The sequence below is a fragment of the Oncorhynchus clarkii genome, unplaced genomic scaffold (genome assembly GCF_045791955.1).
Source record: "Oncorhynchus clarkii lewisi isolate Uvic-CL-2024 unplaced genomic scaffold, UVic_Ocla_1.0 unplaced_contig_2048_pilon_pilon, whole genome shotgun sequence".
NCBI lineage: Eukaryota > Metazoa > Chordata > Actinopteri > Salmoniformes > Salmonidae > Oncorhynchus > Oncorhynchus clarkii.
The window spans coordinates 77,734-104,140 of record NW_027257988.1 but is presented as its reverse complement, the minus strand read 5'-3'; the positions used below and the strand labels follow the sequence as shown (position 1 = coordinate 104,140).

Sequence of the window (26,407 nt, the reverse complement as noted above, 5' to 3'; positions counted from 1 at the left end):
CTCTATCAGGTGATATGGTCACTACAGGTACTTCCTCTCTGTCTCTATCAGGTGATATGGTCACTACAGGTACTTCCTCTCTGTCTCTATCAGGTGATATGGTCACTACAGGTACTTCCTCTCTGTCTCTATCAGGTGATATGGTCACTACAGGTACTTCCTCTCTGTCTCTATCAGGTGATATGGTCACTACAGGTACTTCCTCTCTGTCTCTATCAGGTGATATGGTCACTACAGGTACTTCCTCTCTGTCTCTATCAGGTGATATGGTCACTACAGGTACTTCCTCTCTGTCTCTATCAGGTGATATGGTCACTACAGGTACTTCCTCTCTGTCTCTATCAGGTGATGTGGTCACTACAGGTACTTCCTCTCTGTCTCTATCAGGTGATGTGGTCACTACAGGTACTTCCTCTCTGTCTCTATCAGGTGATGTGGTCACTACAGGTACTTCCTCTCTGTCTCTATCAGGTGATGTGGTCACTACAGGTACTTCCTCTCTGTCTCTATCAGGTGATGTGGTCACTACAGGTACTTCCTCTCTGTCTCTATCAGGTGATGTGGTCACTACAGGTACTTCCTCTCTGTCTCTATCAGGTGATGTGGTCACTACAGGTACTTCCTCTCTGTCTCTATCAGGTGATATGGTCACTACAGGTACTTCCTCTCTGTCTCTATCAGGTGATATGGTCACTACAGGTACTTCCTCTCTGTCTCTATCAGGTGATATGGTCACTACAGGTACTTCCTCTCTGTCTCTATCAGGTGATAAGGTCACTACAGGTACTTCCTCTCTGTCTCTATCAGGTGATATGGTCACTACAGGTACTTCCTCTCTGTCTCTATCAGGTGATATGGTCACTACAGGTACTTCCTCTCTGTCTCTATCAGGTGATATGGTCACTACAGGTACTTCCTCTCTGTCTCTATCAGGTGATATGGTCACTACAGGTACTTCCTCTCTGTCTCTATCAGGTGATATGGTCACTACAGGTACTTCCTCTCTGTCTCTATCAGGTGATATGGTCACTACAGGTACTTCCTCTCTGTCTCTATCAGGTGATATGGTCACTACAGGTACTTCCTCTCTGTCTCTATCAGGTGATATGGTCACTACAGGTACTTCCTCTCTGTCTCTATCAGGTGATATGGTCACTACAGGTACTTCCTCTCTGTCTCTATCAGGTGATATGGTCACTACAGGTACTTCCTCTCTGTCTCTATCAGGTGATATGGTCACTACAGGTACTTCCTCTCTGTCTCTATCAGGTGATATGGTCACTACAGGTACTTCCTCTCTGTCTCTATCAGGTGATATGGTCACTACAGGTACTTCCTCTCTGTCTCTATCAGGTGATATGGTCACTACAGGTACTTCCTCTCTGTCTCTATCAGGTGATATGGTCACTACAGGTACTTCCTCTCTGTCTCTATCAGGTGATATGGTCACTACAGGTACTTCCTCTCTGTCTCTATCAGGTGATATGGTCACTACAGGTACTTCCTCTCTGTCTCTATCAGGTGATATGGTCACTACAGGTACTTCCTCTCTGTCTCTATCAGGTGATATGGTCACTACAGGTACTTCCTCTCTGTCTCTATCAGGTGATATGGTCACTACAGGTACTTCCTCTCTGTCTCTATCAGGTGATATGGTCACTACAGGTACTTCCTCTCTGTCTCTATCAGGTGATATGGTCACTACAGGTACTTCCTCTCTGTCTCTATCAGGTGATATGGTCACTACAGGTACTTCCTCTCTGTCTCGATCAGGTGATATGGTCACTACAGGTACTTCCTCTCTGTCTCTATCAGGTGATATGGTCACTACAGGTACTTCCTCTCTGTCTCTATCAGGTGATATGGTCACTACAGGTACTTCCTCTCTGTCTCTATCAGGTGATATGGTCACTACAGGTACTTCCTCTCTGTCTCTATCAGGTGATATGGTCACTACAGGTACTTCCTCTCTGTCTCTATCAGGTGATATGGTCACTACAGGTACTTCCTCTCTGTCTCTATCAGGTGATATGGTCACTACAGGTACTTCCTCTCTGTCTCTATCAGGTGATATGGTCACTACAGGTACTTCCTCTCTGTCTCTATCAGGTGATATGGTCACTACAGGTACTTCCTCTCTGTCTCTATCAGGTGATATGGTCACTACAGGTACTTACTCTCTGTCTCTATCAGGTGATGTGGTCACTACAGGTACTTCCTCTCTGTCTCTATCAGGTGATATGGTCACTACAGGTACTTACTCTCTGTCTCTATCAGGTGATATGGTCACTACAGGTACTTACTCTCTGCAGCGCTGAAGTATTCAGGGTTGACTGATGCATACAAAACTCCATTCCCCAGTCTGTCACTGTTCCTGTAGACAGACACACACACACACACACACACACACACACACACACACACACACACACACACACACACACACACACACACACACACACACACACACACACACACACACACACACACACGAGACACACACACACACACACACACACACAGGGTTAGCAGAGTTAAACAGCATCCCAAACGGCACCCTATTCCCCATATGTACTGCTCTGTGGGGTCTGGTCTAAAGGAGTGCATTATATAGGGCTCTGGTCTAAAGTAGTACACTATATAGGGAATAGGGTGCCAGAAGTCTCTGTTCTTAAGTAGTGCACTATATAATGACAGCCCACCTCTAACTACCTAGAGACAGCCTGTCATTTACTAAAGAACCTTACAGACAGACACACAGACTTACTTCTTCCTGTTGATGATGGTGAACGTGGCCAGGAGACAGATGATCAGGACTGCTACCATGGGAACAAAGATCATGATGTAGAGAGAGTTCTCATAACCTGTTGGACCAGGAGAGACCCATTAAACACACACTGGTGTTAACTAACTAACCTGGTGGACCCATTAAACACACACTGGTGTTAACTAACATGTGATAAGGTATTACATACAGACTGGTGTTAACTAACTAACTAACTAACATGTGATAAGGTATAATATACAGACTGGTGTTAACTAACATGTGATAAGGTATTACATACAGACTGGTGTTAACTAACATGTGATAAGGTATTACATACAGACTGGTGTTAACTGACATGTGATAAGGTATTACATACAGACTGGTGTTAACTAACTAACTAACTAACATGTGATAAGGTATTATATACAGACTGGTGTTAACTAACATGTGATAAGGTATTATATACAGACTGGTGTTAACTAACATGTGATAAGGTATTACATACAGACTGGTGTTAACTAACATGTGATAAGGTATTACATACAGACTGGTGTTAACTGACATGTGATAAGGTATTACATACAGACTGGTGTTAACTAACTAACTAACTAACATGTGATAAGGTATTATATACAGACTGGTGTTAACTAACATGTGATAAGGTATTATATACAGACTGGTGTTAACTAACATGTGATAAGGTATTACATACAGACTGGTGTTAACTAACATGTGATAAGGTATTATATACAGACTGGTGTTAACTAACTAACCTGGTGGACTCATTAAACACACACTGGTGTTAACTAACATGTGATAAGGTATTACATACACACTGGTGTTAACTAACTAACATGTGATAAGGTATTATATACACACTGGTGTTAACTAACATGTGATAAGGTATAATATACACACTGGTATTAACTAACATGTGATAAGGTATAATATACACACTGGTGTTAACTAACATGTGATAAGGTATTATATACACACTGGTGTTAACTAACTAACATGTGATAAGGTATTATATACACACTGGTGTTAACTAACATGTGATAAGGTATTATATACAGACTGGTGTTAACTAACATGTGATAAGGTATTATATACACACTGGTGTTAACTAACATGTGATAAGGTATTATATACACACTGGTGTTAACTAACATGTGATAAGGTATTATATACAGACTGGTGTTAACTAACATGTGATAAGGTATTATATACACACTGGTATTAACTAACTAACATGTGATAAGGTGTTACATACACACTGGTGTTAACTAACTAACATGTGATAAGGTATTATATACACACTGGTGTTAACTAACTAACATGTGATAAGGTATTATATACACACTGGTATTAACTAACTAACATGTGATAAGGTATTATATACACACTGGTGTTAACTAACTAACATGTGATAAGGTATTATATACACACTGGTGTTAACTAACTAACCTGGTGGACACATTAAACACACACTGGTGTTAACTAACATGTGATAAGGTATTACATACACACTGGTGTTAACTAACATGTGATAAGGTATTATATACACACTGGTATTAACTAACATGTGATAAGGTATTACATACAGACTGGTGTTAACTAACATGTGATAAGGTATTATATACACACTGGTGTTAACTAACTAACCTGGTGGACACATTATATACACACTGGTGTTAACTAACATGTGATAAGGTATTATATACACACTGGTGTTAACTAACATGTGATAAGGTATTATATACACACTGGTGTTAACTAACTAACATGTGATAAGGTATTATATACACACTGGTGTTAACTAACTAACATGTGATAAGGTATTATATACACACTGGTGTTAACTAACATGTGATAAGGTATTATATACACACTGGTGTTAACTAACACGTGATAAGGTATTATATACACACTGGTATTAACTAACTAACATGTGATAAGGTATAATATACACACTGGTGTTAACTAACTAACATGTGATAAGGTATAATATACACACTGGTGTTAACTAACTAACATGTGATAAGGTATTATATACACACTGGTATTAACTAACATGTGATAAGGTATTATATACAGACTGGTGTTAACTAACTAACATGTGATAAGGTATTATATACACACTGGTGTTAACTAACATGTGATAAGGTATTATATACACACTGGTATTAACTAACATGTGATAAGGTATAATATACACACTGGTGTTAACTAACATGTGATAAGGTATTATATACACACTGGTGTTAACTAACACGTGATAAGGTATTATATACACACTGGTGTTAACTAACATGTGATAAGGTATTATATACACACTGGTGTTAACTAACATGTGATAAGGTATAATATACACACTGGTGTTAACTAACATGTGATAAGGTATTATATACACACTGGTGTTAACTAACACGTGATAAGGTATTATATACACACTGGTGTTAACTAACATGTGATAAGGTATAATATACACACTGGTGTTAACTAACATGTGATAAGGTATAATATACACACTGGTGTTAACTAACTAACATGTGATAAGGTATTATATACACACTGGTGTTAACTAACATGTGAAAGGTATTATATACAGACTGGTGTTAACTAACATGTGATAAGGTATTATATACAGACTGGTGTTAACTAACTAACCTGGTGGACACATTATATACACACTGGTGTTAACTAACACGTGATAAGGTATAATATACACACTGGTGTTAACTAACTAACATGTGATAAGGTATTATATACACACTGGTGTTAACTAACATGTGATAAGGTATAATAGACACACTGGTGTTAACTAACACGTGATAAGGTATAATATACACACTGGTGTTAACTAACATGTGATAAGGTATAATATACACACTGGTGTTAACTAACATGTGATAAGGTATAATATACACACTGGTGTTAACTAACATGTGATAAGGTATAATATACACACTGGTGATAACTAACATGTGATAAGGTATAATATACACACTGGTGTTAACTAACATGTGATAAGGTATAATATACACACTGGTGTTAACTAACATGTGATAAGGTATTATATACACACTGGTGTTAACTAACATGTGATAAGGTATTATATACAGACTGGTGTTAACTAACATGTGATAAGGTATTATATACAGACTGGTGTTAACTAACTAACCTGGTGGGGTGGACACATTATATACACACTGGTGTTAACTAACACGTGATAAGGTATAATATACACACTGGTGTTAACTAACTAACATGTGATAAGGTATTATATGCACACTGGTGTTAACTAACATGTGATAAGGTATAATATACACACTGGTGTTAACTAACATGTGATAAGGTATAATATACACACTGGTGTTAACTAACATGTGATAAGGTATAATATACACACTGGTGTTAACTAACATGTGATAAGGTATAATATACACGCTGGTGTTAACTAACTAACATGTGATAAGGTATTATATACACACTGGTGTTAACTAACATGTGATAAGGTATAATATACACACTGGTGTTAACTAACACGTGATAAGGTATAATATACACACTGGTGTTAACTAACATGTGATAAGGTATAATATACACACTGGTGTTAACTAACATGTGATAAGGTATTATATACAGACTGGTGTTAACTAACTAACATGTGATAAGGTATAATATACACACTGGTGTTAACTAACATGTGATAAGGTATTATATACACACTGGTGTTAACTAACACGTGATAAGGTATTATATACAGACTGGTGTTAACTAACATGTGATAAGGTATTATATACAGACTGGTGTTAACTAACTAACATGTGATAAGGTATTATATACAGACTGGTGTTAACTAACTAACATGTGATAAGGTATAATATACACACTGGTGTTAACTAACATGTGATAAGGTATTATATACAGACTGGTGTTAACTAACTAACCTGGTGGACACATTATATACACACTGGTGTTAACTAACACGTGATAAGGTATAATATACACACTGGTGTTAACTAACTAAGATGTGATAAGGTATTATATACACACTGGTGTTAACTAACATGTGATAAGGTATAATATACACACGGGTGTTAACTAACACGTGATAAGGTATAATATACACACTGGTGTTAACTAACATGTGATAAGGTATAATATACACACTGGTGTTAACTAACATGTGATAAGGTATAATATACACACTGGTGTTAACTAACATGTGATAAGGTATAATATACACACTGGTGATAACTAACATGTGATAAGGTATAATATACACACTGGTGTTAACTAACATGTGATAAGGTATAATATACACACTGGTGTTAACTAACATGTGATAAGGTATTATATACACACTGGTGTTAACTAACATGTGATAAGGTATTATATACAGACTGGTGTTAACTAACATGTGATAAGGTATTATATACAGACTGGTGTTAACTAACTAACCTGGTGGACACATTATATACACACTGGTGTTAACTAACACGTGATAAGGTATAATATACACACTGGTGTTAACTAACTAACATGTGATAAGGTATAATATACACACTGGTGTTAACTAACATGTGATAAGGTATAATATACACACTGGTGTTAACTAACACGTGATAAGGTATAATATACACACTAGTGTTAACTAACATGTGATAAGGTATAATATACACACTGGTGTTAACTAACATGTGATAAGGTATAATATACACACTGGTGTTAACTAACATGTGATAAGGTATAATATACACACTGGTGATAACTAACATGTGATAAGGTATAATATACACACTGGTGTTAACTAACATGTGATAAGGTATAATATACACACTGGTGTTAGCTAACATGTGATAAGGTATTATATACACACTGGTGTTAACTAACATGTGATAAGGTATTATATACAGACTGGTGTTAAATAACATGTGATAAGGTATTATATACAGACTGGTGTTAACTAACTAACCTGGTGGACACATTATATACACACTGGTGTTAACTAACACGTGATAAGGTATAATATACACACTGGTGTTAACTAACTAACATGTGATAAGGTATAATATACACACTGGTGTTAACTAACATGTGATAAGGTATTATATACAGACTGGTGTTAACTAACATGTGATAAGGTATTATATACAGACTGGTGTTAACTAACTAACATGTGATAAGGTATTATATACAGACTGGTGTTAACTAACTAACATGTGATAAGGTATAATATACACACTGGTGTTAACTAACATGTGATAAGGTATTATATACAGACTGGTGTTAACTAACTAACCTGGTGGACACATTATATACACACTGGTGTTAACTAACACGTGATAAGGTATAATATACACACTGGTGTTAACTAACTAAGATGTGATAAGGTATTATATACACACTGGTGTTAACTAACATGTGATAAGGTATAATATACACACTGGTGTTAACTAACATGTGATAAGGTATAATATACACACTGGTGTTAACTAACTAACATGTGATAAGGTATAATATACACACTGGTGTTAACTAACATGTGATAAGGTATAATATACACACTGGTGTTAACTAACATGTGATAAGGTATAATATACACACTGGTGTTAACTAACTAACATGTGATAAGGTATTATATACACACTGGTGTTAACTAACATGTGATAAGGTATTATATACAGACTGGTGTTAACTAACTAACATGTGATAAGGTATAATATACACACTGGTGTTAACTAACATGTGATAAGGTTTTATATACACACTGGTGTTAACTAACACGTGATAAGGTATTATATACAGACTGGTGTTAACTAACATGTGATAAGGTATTATATACAGACTGGTGTTAACTAACTAACATGTGATAAGGTATTATATACAGACTGGTGTTAACTAACTAACATGTGATAAGATATAATATACACACTGGTGTTAACTAACATGTGATAAGGTATTATATACACACTGGTGTTAACTAACTAACATGTGATAAGGTATAATATACACACTGGTGTTAACTAACATGTGATAAGGTATAATATACACACTGGTGTTAACTAACTAACATGTGATAAGGTATTATATACACACTGGTGTTAACTAACATGTGATAAGGTATTACATACAAACTGGTGTTAACTAACATGTGATAAGGTATAATATACACACTGGTGTTAACTAACTAACATGTGATAAGGTATTATATACACACTGGTGTTAACTAACATGTGATAAGGTATTATATACAGACTGGTGTTAACTAACTAACATGTGATAAGGTATTATATACACACTGGTATTAACTAACTAACATGTGATAAGGTATAATATACACACTGGTGTTAACTAACATGTGATAAGGTATAATATACACACTGGTGTTAACTAACATGTGATAAGGTATTACATACAGACTGGTGTTGACTAACTAACTAACTAACATGTGATAAGGTATTATATACACACTGGTGTTAACTAACATGATAAGGTGTTACTGTTGTATGACAGTGAATTCCCCCATGAGAGACGTAGTTATGTAGTGTTGAATAGTGGATGATGATGAGATCTTACGCTGGGCCTGTACCACATAGAAGGAGATGGGTTCAGTCCAGGATCCGTTGCCAGCCAGGGAGGTGGCTCTGACCCGGGCAGAGTAGTTACCAGGTCCAAGGTTACTGAGCCTGGCACCATGCTGCTCTCGATACAGCTGGCGAGACACACACTCATGCTTCTCTGACTGGACAGACAGAAAAACACACTGTTAAGACTCCTGCTTCTACAACGCGGCTGCAGGTAGTTAGTTAACTCTCCACTGAGCAGCTGTCCTGCATCACACCAACATTACTGGGTTACCCCCCCATTACAATGTCAACGATCAGTCATCATCCTCACCACCAACATTACTGGGTTACCCCCCCATTACAATGTCAACGATCAGTCATCATCCTCACAACCATTGAGGAAGGGAGCAGTGGAGAGGTGTGTCTCTTACCTCAGTGCCCAGTCTGAACTTGATCTCATACATGAGGATGAGTGCGTTTGGGGACGAGGGTTCAGGCCAGCGGAGGAACACAGAATCATCCTCTCCAGTCCAGATCACTGGGCCTGGGATGTCATCCGCCTTCTCTGTTGGTACGAGACATGACAACATGTTACATATGGACCACACCAGAGGGGTTTACTATGAAGCAAGCTACATCTCCTCAGGCTTTAATAAAGTTACCCAGCTTCAGTTAGCTTCACATTCCTGAGGGGTTTACTATGAAGCAAGCTAAATCTCCTCAGGCTTTAATAAAGTTCACCAGCTTCAGTTAGCTCCACATTCCTGAGGGGTTTACTATGAAGCAAGCTAAATCTCCTCAGGCTTTAATAAAGTTCACCAGCTTCAGTTAGCTCCACATTCCTGAGGGGTTTACTATGAAGCAAGCTAAATCTCCTCAGGCTTTAATAAAGTTACCCAGCTTCAGTTAGCTCCACATTCCTGAGGGGTTTACTATGAAGCAAGCTAAATCTCCTCAGGCTTTAATAAAGTTACCCAGCTTCAGTTAGCTTCACATTCCATCTCAGGTTTCATCCGTACTACGATGGTGGATATTGCTCGTCCCCCTACCGGATAGCTACAGTCGAACGCCCAACTCTTCATTGAGACAATGCTGAAACACCAATCCATGTGCGGGCGAGTCAGTGCCACATTTTCATTTTTGATGAAATCAAAAAAAATGGGTGAAAAGTAACGTTTGCAAATTCAGCGAGCTATGGTGTGAAATAGGCTGATATTTCTGTTATTACATATTAATGCAGTCTTGCACGATCACCTAGCTCTTTCCCAGCTCCTATCCATAACATGACTGTATTAAATCAAACTGAAGCTCCACTGTGCAGTAAGTTTCAAATGTGGGGACATTTACAGAGAGCAGAGGGGGAAGAACAGAGGAGGAACAGCAGCATGTGTTCACAGAGCAGAGGGGGGAAGAACAGAGGAGGAACAGCAGCATGTGTCCACAGAGCAGAGGGGGGAAGAACAGAGGAGGAACAGCAGCATGTGTTCACAGAGCAGAGGGGGGAAGAGCAGAGGAGGAACAGCAGCATGTGTTTGGCCCTGTCCGGGGGTGTCCTCGGATGGGGCCATAGTGTCTCCTGACCCCTCCTGTCTCAGCCTCAAGTATTTATGCTGCAGTAGTTTATGTGTCGGGGGGCTAGGGGCTAGGGTCAGTACTTCTCCTGTCCTATTCGGTGTCCTGTGTGAATCTAAGTGTGTGTTCTCTAATTCTCTCCTTCTCTCTTTCTTTCTCTCTCTCGGAGGACCTGAGCCCTAGGACCATACCCCAGGAATACCTGACATGATGACTCCTTGCTGTCCCCAGTCCACCTGGCCGTGCTGCTGCTCCAGTTTCAACTGTTCTGCCTTATTATTATTCGACCAAGCTGGTCATTTATGAACATTTGAACATCTTGGCCATGTTCTGTTATAATCTCCACCCGGCACAGCCAGAAGAGGACTGGCCACCCCACATAGCCTGGTTCCTCTCTAGGTTTCTTCCTAGGTTTTGGCCTTTCTAGGGAGTTTTTCCTAGCCACCGTGCTTCTACACCTGCATTGCTTGCTGTTTGGGGTTTTAGGCTGGGTTTCTGTACAGCACTTTGAGATATCAGCTGATGTACGAAGGGCTATATAAATACATTTGATTTGATTTGATGTGTTCACAGAGCAGAGGGGGGAAGAACAGAGGAGGAACAGCAGCATGTCAGACTCAATGACCGCCACAACAGACTCGATGACCGCCACAACAGACTCGATGACCGCCACAACAGACTCGATGACCGCCACAACAGACTCAATGACCGCCACAACATACTCAATGACAGCCACAACAGACTCAATGACAGCCACAACAGACTCGATGACAGCCACAACAGACTCAATGACAGCCACAACAGACTCGATGACAGCCACAACAGACTCGATGACAGCCACAACAGACTCGATGACAGCCACAACAGACTCGATGACAGCCACAACAGACTCGATGACAGCCACAACAGACTCGATGACAGCCACAACAGACTCGATGACAGCCACAACAGACTCAATGACCACCACAACAGACTCGATGACAGCCACAACAGACTCAATGACAGCCACAACAGACTCAATGACAGCCACAACAGACTCAATGACAGCCACAACAGACTCAATGACAGCCACAACAGACTCAATGACAGCCACAACAGACTCAATGACAGCCACAACAGACTCAATGACAGCCACAACAGACTCAATGACAGCCACAACAGACTCAATGACAGCCACAACAGACTCAATGACAGCCACAACAGACTCAATGACAGCCACAACAGACTCAATGACAGCCACAACAGACTCAATGACAGCCACAACAGACTCAATGACAGCCACAACAGACTCGATGACCACCACAACAGACTCAATGACCACCACAACAGACTCGATGACAGCCACAACAGACTCGATGACAGCCACAACAGACAACAGACTCGATGACAGCCACAACAGACAATAGACTCGATGACAGCCACAACAGACAACAGACTCGATGACAGCCACAACAGACAACAGACTCAATGACAGCCACAACAGACTCAATGACAGCCACAAGACTCGATGACAGTGGTCATGCTGTTTGTGTGTGGCTGCTATGACAGTGATCATGCTGTTTGTATGTGGCTGCTATGACAGTGATCATGCTGTTTGTGTGTGGCTGCTATGACAGGGGTCATGCTGTTTGTATATGGCTGCTATGACAGTGGTCATGCTGTTTGTATGTGGCTGCTATGACAGTGGTCATGCTGTTTGTATGTGGCTGCTATGACAGTGGTCATGCTGTTTGTGTGTGGCTGCTATGACAGTGATCATGCTGTTTGTATGTGGCTGCTATGACAGTGGTCATGCTGTTTGTATGTGGCTGCTATGACAGTGGTCATGCTGTTTGTATGTGGCTGCTATGACAGTGGTCATGCTGTTTGTGTGTGGCTGCTATGACAGTGATCATGCTGTTTGTATGTGGCTGCTATGACAGTGATCATGCTGTTTGTGTGTGGCTGCTATGACAGTGATCATGCTGTTTGTATGTGGCTGCTATGACAGTGGTCATGCTGTTTGTATGTGGCTGCTATGACAGTGATCATGCTGTTTGTATGTGATCAGGGGTGAATTCATTCCGCCGATTCTGATGAATAACATTTCTTAAACGGAAGCAAATGGAATGAAATGGGGATAAACATAGCTGAGATTTGTCCAATAGAAACTCTGGTTTGCGAAAGATTACACCCTAGATCAGCTAGATGCAGGCCAGAGTGAGCAAGGTGGGTTTCACCGTGATCCCTTTCATTTATCTCTAGACCTGGGCACCTACGTTGTAAACTTTCATTCACAGGCCAGGTTGTAGCAACCTCATGATGGGTACAGGTCTTTCTCTCCACCCCATGGACTATTGGGGAATGGTCTTTCAGACTAGGGCCTTTCTCTCTCTGAACATGCTTAGAATGATGTCTTGTATTTATTAGTATGGATCTCCATTAGTTCCTGCCAAGGCAGCAGCTACTCTTCCTGGGGTTTATTATGGTTCCCCATTAGTTCCTGCCAAGGCAGCAGCTACTCTTCCTGGGGTTTATTATGGTTCCCCATTAGTTCCTGCCAAGGCAGCAGCTACTCTTCCTGGGGTTTATTATGGTTCCCCATTAGTTCCTGCCAAGGCAGCAGCTACTCTTCCTGGGGATTATTATGGATCCCCATTAGTTCCTGCCAAGGCAGCAGCTACTCTTCCTGGGGTTTATTATGGATCCCCATTAGTTCCTGTCAAGGCAGCAGCTACTCTTCCTGGGGTTTATTATGGATCCCCATTAGTTCCTGTCAAGGCAGCAGCTACTCTTCCAGGGGTATATTATGGATCCCCATTAGTTCCTGCCCTGAGTTAGCCTTCCCTGGAGCAGGTTAGTTCTGAATGCAGGATAGTGGAGTTAGCCCTGAGTTAGCCTGCCCCGGAGCAGGTTAGTTCTGAATGCAGGATAGTGGAGTTAGCCCTGAGTTAGCCAGCCCTGGAGCAGGTTAGTTCTGAATGATTGGTTGTCATAGAAATGTACCTGGCTAAAAGTTGAGCCACTTTCGAACGACCAGTTATCCCGAGTTGAATTCTGAGTTGACCAAAGTTACCTCACTAACCCCTCAAACCTGCTTCGTAGGATACCCCTCAAACCTGCGTCATAGGATACCCCTCAAACCTGCTTCGTAGGATACCCCTCAAACCTGCTTCGTAGGATACCCCTCAAACCTGCTTCGTAGGATACCCCTCAAACCTGCTTCGTAGGATACCCCTCAAACCTGCTTCGTAGGATACCCCTCAAACCTGCTTCATAGGATACCCCTCAAACCTGCTTCGTAGGATACCCCTCAAACCTGCTTCATAGGATACCCCTCAAACCTGCTTCGTAGGATACCCCTCAAACCTGCTTCGTAGGATACCCCTCAAACCTGCTTCGTAGGATACCCCTCAAACCTGCTTCGTAGGATACCCCTCAAAACTGCTTCGTAGGATACCCCTCAAACCTGCTTCGTAGGATACCCCTCAAACCTGCTTCGTAGGATACCCCTCAAACCTGCTTCGTAGGATACCCCTTAATCCTGCTTCGTAGGATACCCCTCAAACCTGCTTCGTAGGATACCCCTCAAACCTGCTTCATAGGATACCCCTCAAACCTGCTTCGTAGGATACCCCTCAAACCTGCTTCGTAGGATACCCCTCAAACCTGCTTCATAGGACACCCCTCAGTTCCAATGAACATATGTTAAATCAGTGTCAGTCATAAAATCTTCTAGTGGTGATGACAATATATGACATGATAACACACATGAATTCACCTCACGCAAACAAGAAAAGTGTCAGGCATCAAGATGAACTCTGCAGTGGTGAGTAACTTAACTCGTACTATGGGAATGTTTAGTTTCAACCAACGCTCTACTGTATAATGAAAGAGAGACGAGGGAGCAGTACGAACCTGCAGGTTTGGTCCTGGAGAAGACGAACTCTGCAGTGGTGAGTAACTTAACTGGTACTATGGGAATGTTTAGTTTCAACCAACGCTCTACTGTATAATGAAAGAGAGACGAGGGAGCAGTACGAACCTGCAGGTTTGGTCCTGGAGAAGACGAACTCTGCAGTGGTGAGTAACTTAACTGGTACTATAGGAATGTTTAGTTTCAACCAACGCTCTACTGTATAATGAAAGAGAGACAAGGGAGCAGTACGAACCTGCAGGTTTGGTCCTGGAGAAGACGAACTCTGCCGCGCTGCAGCGTTTCACCTGTTGGTTACAGGCGTGGATGTCGATCCGGTAAACCGTGAACGGCTGCAGACCGGATATCTGCAGCTCCCGCTCGCTGACTGCCCACTCTACGAAGTCATACTCCCTGTCCGCTAACTCCGCCTCTGTAGCGTTGGCCCAAAGGTCAGGTGACGTGGCGTTAGGGTAGGTGGTCACACCACGGTGGATGGTACGGTTAGCCACGCCAAATAGATCCCGACGGCGCCGGTCTGGAGGTCTGGAGGAGAGGGAGAGAGAGCAGAGGGATGTGGGAGTGACAATCACAGTCGTCCAAACACTAACAATACACTAGTCAACAAATAACCTGTGTGGTGGAATCCTTTCAATGGCAAACACGGCTTGGATTTTCAGCAGTAGAGAGGATTGTTCAGTTAGAATCTCCCTCCCTCTATTACACTGATCCAGTCGGTCCTGTTGCTTCAGGGGATCTCCTCTGTTCATGTGTTCCATGACTATTCCAGATGGACTCCTCTACATTTCCAGTCAGACGACACCAGATCCAGTCAGACGACCGACACCAGATCCAGTCAGACGACCGACACCAGATCCAGTCAGACGACCGACACCAGATCCAGTCAGACGACCGACACCAGATCCAGTCAGACGACCGACACCAGATCCAGTCAGACGACCGACACCAGATCCAGTCAGACGACCGACACTAGATCCAGTCAGACGACCGACACCAGATCCAGTCAGACGACCGACACCAGATCCAGTCAGACGACCGACACCAGATCCAATCAGACGACCGACACCAGATCCAGTCAGACGACACCAGATCCAGTCAGACGACATCAGATCCAGGGTGTCTGGCGGGGAGCTGCCGTGGTTCTCTTCCTCCCCTCCCTTTTTTTCCATTGCTCTCTCTGTAAATCCTGACGTTTCTCTCACTAGGGTGCTTCCCTATAGACATGTTCCAGTAGAGCTGACCAGGGCTGTTTGACTGGCTGGGGAACAGACTGACACAGACACACCTATCCTCTGAGCAGCCTGACAGAACTCTGGCTGGGGAACAGACTGACACAGACAAACCTATCCTCTGAGCAGCCTGACAGAACTCTGGCTGGGGAACAGACAGACAGACACAGACAAACCTATCCTCTGAGCAGCCTGACAGAACTCTGGCTGGGGAACAGACAAACACAGACAAACCTATCCTCTGAGCAGCCTGACAGAACTCTGGCTGGGGAACAGACAGACAGACACAGACAAATCTATCCTCTGAGCAGCCTGACAGAACTCTGGCTGGGGAACAGAGACGGACACAGACAAACCTATCCTCTGAGCAGCCTGACAGAACTCTGGCTGGGGAACAGAGACGGACACAGACAAACCTATCCTCTGAGCAGCCTGACAGAACTCTGGCTGGGGAACAGAGACGGACACAGACAAACCTATCCTCTGAGCAGCCTGACAGAACTCTGGCTGGGGAACAGACTGACACAGACAAACCTATCCTCTGAGCAGCCTGACAGAACTCTGGCTGGGGAACAGACAGACAGACACAGACAAACCTATCCTCTGAGCAGCCTGACAGAACTCTGGCTGGGGAACAGACAGACAGACAACCTATCCTCTGAGCAGCCTGACAGAACTCTGGCTGGGGAACAGAGACGGACACAGACAAACCTATCCTCTGAGCAGCCTGACAGAACTCTGGCTGGGGAACAGACAGACAGACACCCTATCCTCTGAGCAGCCTGACAGAACTCTGGCTGGGGAACAGACAGACACAGACAAACCTATCCTCTGAGCAAGCCTGACAGAACTCTGGCTGGGGAACAGACAGACAGACACAGACAAGCCTATCCTCTGAGCAGCCTGACAGAACTCTGGCTGGGGAACAGACAGACAGACACACAGGCCGGATCTCCTGGACAGTATTTCTATGAGAGTCAGACCATGAACAAACTAACTTCACCAGATGGAGATGGGAATATTAGACTAACCAGATGGAGATGGGTATATTAGACTAACCAGATGGAGATGGGTATATTAGACTCACCAGATGGTATATTAGACTAACCAGATGGTATATTAGACTAACCAGATGGTATATTAGACTAACCAGATGGTAAATTAGACTAACCAGATGGTATATTAGACTAACCAGATGGAGATGGTATATTAGACTAACCAGATGGTATATTAGACTAACCAGATGGTAAATTAGACTAACCAGATGGTATATTAGACTAACCAGATAGTATATTAGACTAAACAGATGGTATATTAGACTAACCAGATGGTACATTAGACTAACCAGATGGTATATTAGACTAACCAGATGGTTGGTATATTAGACTAACCAGATGGTTGGTATATTAGACTAACCAGATGGTTGGTATATTAGACTAACCATATGGTATATTAGACTAACCAGATGGTATATTAGACTAACCAGATGGTATATTAGACTAACCAGATGGTATATTAGACTAACCAGATGGTATATTAGACTAACCAGATGGTATATTAGACTAACCAGATGGTATATTAGACTCACCAGATTGTATATTAGACTAACCAGATGGTATATTAGACTCACCAGATGGTATATTAGACTAACCAGACGGTATATTAGACTAACCAGATGGTATATTAGACTAACCAGATGGTATATTAGACTAACCAGATGGTTGGTATATTAGACTAACCAGATGGTATATTAGACTAACCAGATGGTATATTAGACTAACCAGATGGTATATTAGACTAACCAGATGGTATATTAGACTAACCAGATGGTTGGTATATTAGACTAACCAGATGGTATATTAGACTAACCAGATGGTTGGTATATTAGACTAACCAGATGGTATATTAGACTAACCAGATGGTTGGTATATTAGACTAACCAGATGGTATATTAGACTAACCAGATGGTATATTAGACTAACCAGATGGTTGGTATATTAGACTAACCAGATGGTATATTAGACTAACCAGATGGTAAATTAGACTAACCAGATGGTATATTAGACTAACCAGATGGTAAATTAGACTAACCAGATGGTTGGTATATTAGACTAACCAGATGGTATATTAGACTAACCAGATGGTATATTAGACTAACCAGATGGTAAATTAGACTAACCAGATGGTAAATTAGACTAACCAGATGGTAAATTAGACTAACCAGATGGTTGGTATATTAGACTAACCAGATGGTATATTAGACTAACCAGATGGTATATTAGACTAACCAGATGGTATATTAGACTAACCAGATGGTAAATTAGACTAACCAGATGGTAAATTAGACTAACCAGATGGTAAATTAGACTAACCAGATGGTTGGTATATTAGACTAACCAGATGGTATATTAGACTAACCAGATGGTATATTAGACTAACCAGATGGTATATTAGACTAACCAGATGGTATATTAGACTAACCAGATGGTATATTAGACTAACCAGATGGTATATTAGACTAACCAGATGGTATATTAGACTAACCAGATGGTATATTAGACTAACCAGATGGTTGGTATATTAGACTAACCAGATGGTTGGTATATTAGACTAACCAGATGGTATATTAGACTAACCAGATGGTATATTAGACTAACCAGATGGTATATTAGACTAACCAGATGGTATATTAGACTAACCAGATGGTAAATTAGACTAACCAGATGGTTGGTATATTAGACTAACCAGATGGTTGGTATATTAGACTAACCAGATGGTAAATTAGACTAACCAGATGGTTGGTATATTAGACTAACCAGATGGTATATTAGACTAACCAGATGGTATATTAGACTAACCAGATGGTAAATTAGACTAACCAGATGGTAAATTAGACTAACCAGACGGTAAATTAGGCATGCAGTCCCCCACCCTGAGACGGGCCGTCCGTCCCCCACCCTGAGACGGGCCGTCCGTCCCCCACCCTGAGACGGGCCGTCCGTCCCCCACCCTGAGACGGGCTGTCCGTCCCCCACCCTGAGCATTGATTCATCATCAGAGTCTGTAGAGAAACCAGATTTATAATTAACCGGTTTCTGAGTTATTTATGCAAGGAAAAATAATCCCGTTAAATCTCAGTAACCGGGTTCACGCCAGTCAACCGTACTGCGTAATGATCATGATATTTAATCAGCTTCTTGATATACCACACCTGTCAGGTAGATGGATTATCTTGGCAAAGGAGAAATGCTCACTAACAGGGATTTAAACATATTTGTGCACAGAATTTGAGAGGAATAATCTTTTTGTGAGTATGGAACATTTCTGGTATCTTTTATTTCAGCTCACGAAACATGGGACCAACACTTTATATGTCGCGTTTATATTTTTGTTCGGTATAAATGGCCATTTGTTCAACAAGACTGCTCATATTTGTTTTCCATTTCAGAAGATTTAGGTTGTGTCCTACTGGATCCTACCCAGGTGTTACGGCCTGTGATCAGCTTACCTGGGGGTAAAGATAGAGTTGTGTAAGACGTTCTCCCCAGGTGTGTGTGTGTGTTACGGCCTGTGATCTGCTTACCTGGGGGTAAAGATAGAGTTGTGTAAGACGTTCTCCCCAGGTGTGTGTGTGTGTGTTACGGCCTGTGATCTGCTTACCTGGGGGTAAAGATAGAGTTGTGTAAGACGTTCTCCCCAGGTGTGTGTGTGTGTTACGGCCTGTGATCTGCTTACCCGGGGGTAAAGATAGAGTTGTGTAAGACGTTCTCCCCAGGTGTGTGTGTGTGTTACGGCCTGTGATCTGCTTACCTGGGGGTAAAGATAGAGTTGTGTAAGACGTTCTCCCCAGGTGTGTGTGTGTGTTACGGCCTGTGATCTGCTTACCTGGGGGTAAAGATAGAGTTGTGTAAGACGTTCTCCCCAGGTGTGTGTGTGTGTTACGGCCTGTGATCTGCTTACCTGGGGGTAAAGATAGAGTTGTGTAAGACGTTCTCCCCAGGTGTGTGTGTGTGTTACGGCCTGTGATCTGCTTACCTGGGGGTAAAGATAGAGTTGTGTAAGACGTTCTCCCCAGGTGTGTGTGTGTGTTACGGCCTGTGATCTGCTTACCTGGGGGTAAAGATAGAGTTGTGTAAGACGTTCTCCCCAGGTGTGTGTGTGTGTTACGGCCTGTGATCTGCTTACCTGGGGGTAAAGATAGAGTTGTGTAAGACGTTCTCCCCAGGTGTGTGTGTGTGTTACGGCCTGTGATCTGCTTACCTGGGGGTAAAGATAGAGTTGTGTAAGACGTTCTCCCCAGGTGTGTGTGTGTGTTACGGCCTGTGATCTGCTTACCTGGGGGTAAAGATAGAGTTGTGTAAGACGTTCTCCCCAGGTGTGTGTGTGTGTTACGGCCTGTGATCTGCTTACCTGGGGGTAAAGATAGAGTTGTGTAAAAAGTTCTCAAAGACTTTTCTGTATGAAGCGTCAGCTGCCTCTGCCTCCAGGTCTCCTACAGATTTAGGACAGGGACAGCATGGCCCCTTGTCACCCCCACCAACGTCTGGTTTAGTAGGTTTCAGGTCCTCCTCCATGTCAGTCAACCCGGTAGCAGCTATACGGACCGGGATCTTCAGTTCTGAGGAGAGAAAGAGAGAGGAGGGGTTAGGGTGGAGGGGTTAGGGTGGAGGGGTTATGGTGTATGGGTCAGGGTGGAGGGGTCAGGGTGGAGGGGTTAGGGTGGAGGGGTCAGGGTGGAGGGGTTAGGGTGGAGGGGTTAGGGTGGAGGGGTTAGGGTGGAGGGGTCAGGGTGGAGGGGTCAGGGTGGAGGGGTCAGGGTGGAGGGGTTAGGGTGGAGGGGTTAGGGTGGAGGGGTCAGGGTGGAGGGGTCAGGGTGTAGGGGTCAGGGTGTAGGGGTCAGGGTGTAGGGGTTAGGGTGGAGGGGTCAGGGTGGAGGGGTCAGGGTGGAGGGGTCAGGGTGTAGGGGTCAGGTTGGAGAGGTCAGGTTGGAGGGGTCAGGGTGGAGGGGTCAGGGTGTAGGGGTCAGGGTGTAGGGGTCAGGGTGTATGAGTCAGGGTGTATGAGTCAGGGTGGAGGGGTCAGGGTGGAGGGGTCAGGGTGGAGGGGTCAGGGTGGAGGGGTCAGGGTACTGACCTTTAGAGCAGTAGTTGTGTTGGTATAGCTCTCTGTCTTCAGCCTGTTGCTGCCAGCGGACCAGGTAATAGGTGTGGTTCCCGTTGGGGGAGGCAGGGGGAGACCAGCGGACCACCAGGTTGGTAGAGGAGTTAGAGTATGTTCTCACATCCAGGGGCATGGACGGCTCTACAGGAAACAGATTATAACAGTTCTCACATCCAGGGGCATGGACGGCTCTACAGGAAACAGATTATAACAGTTCTCACATCCAGGGGCATGGACGGCTCTACAGGAAACAGATTATAACAGTTCTCACATCCAGGGGCATGGACGGCTCTACAGGAAACAGATTATAACAGTTCTCACATCCAGGGGCATGGACGGCTCTACAGGAAACAGATTATAACAGTTCTCACATCCAGGGGCATGGACGGCTCTACAGGAAACAGATTATAACAGTTCTCACATCCAGGGGCATGGACGGTTCTACAGGAAACAGATTATAACAGTTCTCACATCCAGGGACATGGAAGGCTCTACAGGAAACAGATTATAACAGTTCTCACATCCAGGGGCATGGACGGCTCTACAGGAAACAGAAAGATTTAAAGATGGTAACTGGGCCTTGTGACAGTACTTCCTAGAGCTCTGCTACCCAACCCCCCATATTATACATCAGGTCTGTTCTTAATCAATAAACCCTACACCCTAACCCCTACACCCTCCACCCTAACCCCTCCACCCTAACCCCTCCACCCTAACCCCTCCACCCTAACCACTACACCCTAACCACTACACCCTAACCCCTACACCCTAACCCCTACACCCTAACCCCTCCACCCTAACCCCTACACCCTAACCCCTACACCCTAACCCCTACACCCTAACCCCTCCACCCTAACCACTACACCCTCCACCCTAACTCCTACACCCCTGTCCTTTACCTGAGGGGCTGGTTCTGATGTAGACTACTTCACTCTTGGCTCCCAGGATGTCTAACCCCTCCACCCTAACCCCTAAACCCTCCACCCTAACCCCTCCACCCCTGTCCTTTACCTGAGAGGCTGGTTCTGATGTAGACTACTTCACTCTTGGCTCCCAGGATGTCTAACCCCTCCCCCCTAACCCCTACACCCCACACCCCTGTCCTTTACCTGAGGGGCTGGTTCTGATGTAGACTACTTCACTCTTGGCTCCCAGGATGTCTAACCCCTCCACCCTAACCCCTCCACCCCTGTCCTTTACCTGAGGGGCTGGTTCTGATGTAGACTACTTCACTCTTGGCTCCCAGGATGTGTCTATCCTCTGCCACCAGAGTGATGGCCTTGACGTAGATGGCATACTGGGTCCAGGGCTTGAGAGGCGACAGTAGAACCCCCGGGTCAGAATTCTTCTCCTGGGGAAGGTCCACATCCACCATGTTCCAACTGTTGGAGCCACAACCGTCCTGGCCGTCAAACTCTGTGATGTTCTGGTACGCACTGGAGGAGAGGGAGACGCATGGGTTAGAGGATATAGAGGAAGTAGAGGCAGACTGATGGGTTAGAGGATATAGAGGAAGTAGAGGCAGACTGATGGGTTAGGGTTAGAGGATATAGAGGAAGTAGAGAGACTGATGGGTTAGAGGATAGAGAGGAAGTAGAGGAAGTAGAGAGAGACTGATGGGTTAGAGGATATAGAGGAAGTAGAGGAAGTAGAGAGACTGATGGGTTAGAGGATATAGAGGAAGTAGAGGAAGTAGAGGCAGACTGATGGGTTAGAGGATATAGAGGAAGTAGAGGCAGACTGATGGGTTAGAGGATATAGAGGAAGTAGAGGCAGACTGATGGGTTAGAGGATATAGAGGAAGCAGAGGCAGACTGATGGGTTAGAGGATATAGAGGAAGCAGAGGCAGACTGATGGGTTAGAGGATATAGAGGAAGTACAGATAGACTGATGGGTTAGAGGATATAGAGGAAGCAGAGGCAGACTGATGGGTTAGAGGATATAGAGGAAGCAGAGGCAGACTGATGGGTTAGAGGATATAGAGGAAGTAGAGGCAGACTGATGGGTTAGAGGATATAGAGGAAGTAGAGCCAGACTGATGAGTTAGGGTTAGAGGATATAGAGGAAGTAGAGAGACTGATGGGTTAGAGGATATAGAGGAAGTAGAGGAAGTAGAGAGAGACTGATGAGTTAGAGGATGTTCTAGGATATAGAGGAAGTAGAGAAAGACTGATGGGTTAGGGGATATAGAGGATGTACAGACAGACTGATGGGTAAGAGGATATAGAGGAAGTAGAGCCAGACTGATGGGTTAGGGGATATAGAGGATATAGAGGAAGTAGAGACAGACTGATGGGTCAGAGGATATAGAGGAAGTAGAGGCAGACTGATGGGTTAGGGGATATAGAGGATATAGAGGAAGTAGAGACAGACTGATGGGTTAGGGGATATAGAGGATATAGAGGAAGTAGATAGACTGATGGGTTAGGGGATATAGAGGATATAGAGGAAGTAGAGGCAGACTGATGGGTTAGGGTTAGAGGATATAGAGGAAGTAGAGAGACTGATGGGTTAGAGGATAGAGAGGAAGTAGAGGAAGTAGAGAGAGACTGATGGGTTAGAGGATATAGAGGAAGTAGAGGAAGTAGAGAGACTGATGGGTTAGAGGATATAGAGGAAGTAGAGGAAGTAGAGGCAGACTGATGGGTTAGAGGATATAGAGGAAGTAGAGGCAGACTGATGGGTTAGAGGATATAGAGGAAGTAGAGGCAGACTGATGGGTTAGAGGATATAGAGGAAGCAGAGGCAGACTGATGGGTTAGAGGATATAGAGGAAGCAGAGGCAGACTGATGGGTTAGAGGATATAGAGGAAGTACAGATAGACTGATGGGTTAGAGGATATAGAGGAAGCAGAGGCAGACTGATGGGTTAGAGGATATAGAGGAAGCAGAGGCAGACTGATGGGTTAGAGGATATAGAGGAAGTAGAGGCAGACTGATGGGTTAGAGGATATAGAGGAAGTAGAGCCAGACTGATGAGTTAGGGTTAGAGGATATAGAGGAAGTAGAGAGACTGATGGGTTAGAGGATATAGAGGAAGTAGAGGAAGTAGAGAGAGACTGATGAGTTAGAGGATGTTCTAGGATATAGAGGAAGTAGAGAAAGACTGATGGGTTAGGGGATATAGAGGATGTACAGACAGACTGATGGGTAAGAGGATATAGAGGAAGTAGAGCCAGACTGATGGGTTAGGGGATATAGAGGATATAGAGGAAGTAGAGACAGACTGATGGGTCAGAGGATATAGAGGAAGTAGAGGCAGACTGATGGGTTAGGGGATATAGAGGATATAGAGGAAGTAGAGACAGACTGATGGGTTAGGGGATATAGAGGATATAGAGGAAGTAGATAGACTGATGGGTTAGGGGATATAGAGGATATAGAGGAAGTAGAGCCAGACTGATGGGTTAGGGGATATATAGGATATAGAGGAAGTAGAGCCAGACTGATGGGTTAGGGGATATAGAGGAAGTAGAGACAGACTGATGGGTTAGGGGATATAGAGGATATAGAGGAAGTAGATAGACTGATGGTTAGAGGATATAGAGGAATTAGAGACAGACTGATGGGTTAGGGGATATAGAGGAAGTAGAGACAGACTGATGGGTTAGAGGATATAGAGGAAGTACAGACAGACTGATGGGTTAGAGGAAATAGAGGAAGTAGAGAGAGACTGATGGGTTAGAGGATATAGAGGAAGTAGAGAGAGACTGATGGGTTAGAGGATATAGAGGAAGTAGAGAGAGACTGATGGGTTAGAGGATATAGAGGAAGTACAGACAGACTGATGGGTTAGAGGATATAGAGGAAGTACAGACAGGCTGATGGGTTAGAGGATATAGAGGAAGTAGAGACAGACTGATGGATTAGGGATTATATAGAGAAAGTAGAGAGTGACTGATGGGTTAGAGGATATAGAGGAAGTAGAGAGAGACTGATGGGTTAGAGGATATAGAGGAAGTACAGACAGACTGATGGGTTAGAGGATATAGAGGAAGTAGAGACAGACTGATGGGTTAGGGATTATATAGAGAAAGTAGAGAGACTGATGGTTAGAGGATATAGAGGAAGTAAAGACAGACTGATGGGTTAGGTGATGTTCTAGGATATAGAGGAAGTAGAGAGACTGATGGGTTAGAGGATATAGAGGAAGCAGAGGCAGACTGATGGGTTAGAGGATATAGAGGAAGTACAGATAGACTGATGGGTTAGAGGATATAGAGGAAGTAGAGCCAGACTGATGGGTTAGGGTTAGAGGATATAGAGGAAGTAGAGAGACTGATGGGTTAGAGGATATAGAGGAAGTAGAGGAAGTAGAGAGAGACTGATGAGTTAGAGGATGTTCTAGGATATAGAGGAAGTAGAGAAAGACTGATGGGTTAGGGGATATAGAGGATGTACAGACAGACTGATGGGTAAGAGGATATAGAGGAAGTAGAGCCAGACTGATGGGTTAGGGGATATAGAGGATATAGAGGAAGTAGAGACAGACTGATGGGTCAGAGGATATAGAGGAAGTAGAGGCAGACTGATGGGTTAGGGGATATAGAGGATATAGAGGAAGTAGAGACAGACTGATGGGTTAGGGGATATAGAGGATATAGAGGAAGTAGATAGACTGATGGGTTAGGGGATATAGAGGATATAGAGGAAGTAGAGCCAGACTGATGGGTTAGGGGATATATAGGATATAGAGGAAGTAGAGCCAGACTGATGGGTTAGGGGATATAGAGGAAGTAGAGACAGACTGATGGGTTAGGGGATATAGAGGATATAGAGGAAGTAGATAGACTGATGGTTAGAGGATATAGAGGAATTAGAGACAGACTGATGGGTTAGGGGATATAGAGGAAGTAGAGACAGACTGATGGGTTAGAGGATATAGAGGAAGTACAGACAGACTGATGGGTTAGAGGAAATAGAGGAAGTAGAGAGAGACTGATGGGTTAGAGGATATAGAGGAAGTAGAGAGAGACTGATGGGTTAGAGGATATAGAGGAAGTAGAGAGAGACTGATGGGTTAGAGGATATAGAGGAAGTACAGACAGACTGATGGGTTAGAGGATATAGAGGAAGTACAGACAGGCTGATGGGTTAGAGGATATAGAGGAAGTAGAGACAGACTGATGGATTAGGGATTATATAGAGAAAGTAGAGAGTGACTGATGGGTTAGAGGATATAGAGGA

At 43.3% G+C, this 26,407-nt stretch overlaps 1 protein-coding gene across 1 annotated transcript in view; it reads right to left on the bottom strand.

Moving 5' to 3' along the window:
* LOC139394411 (insulin-like growth factor 1 receptor) overlaps nt 1-26,407 on the bottom strand; it is a 113,464-nt gene that overhangs the window by 25,082 nt on the left and 61,975 nt on the right. Inside the window, exons 9-16 of the mRNA XM_071142468.1 lie at nt 22,420-22,655; nt 21,193-21,360; nt 20,470-20,677; nt 15,066-15,355; nt 9,774-9,907; nt 9,353-9,518; nt 2,768-2,864; nt 2,304-2,374 (exon numbers count right to left, since the gene is read on the bottom strand). Coding sequence (XP_070998569.1) covers nt 2,304-2,374; nt 2,768-2,864; nt 9,353-9,518; nt 9,774-9,907; nt 15,066-15,355; nt 20,470-20,677; nt 21,193-21,360; nt 22,420-22,655 — 1,370 coding nt within the window. The remainder of the gene's footprint in view (nt 1-2,303; nt 2,375-2,767; nt 2,865-9,352; nt 9,519-9,773; nt 9,908-15,065; nt 15,356-20,469; nt 20,678-21,192; nt 21,361-22,419; nt 22,656-26,407) is intronic.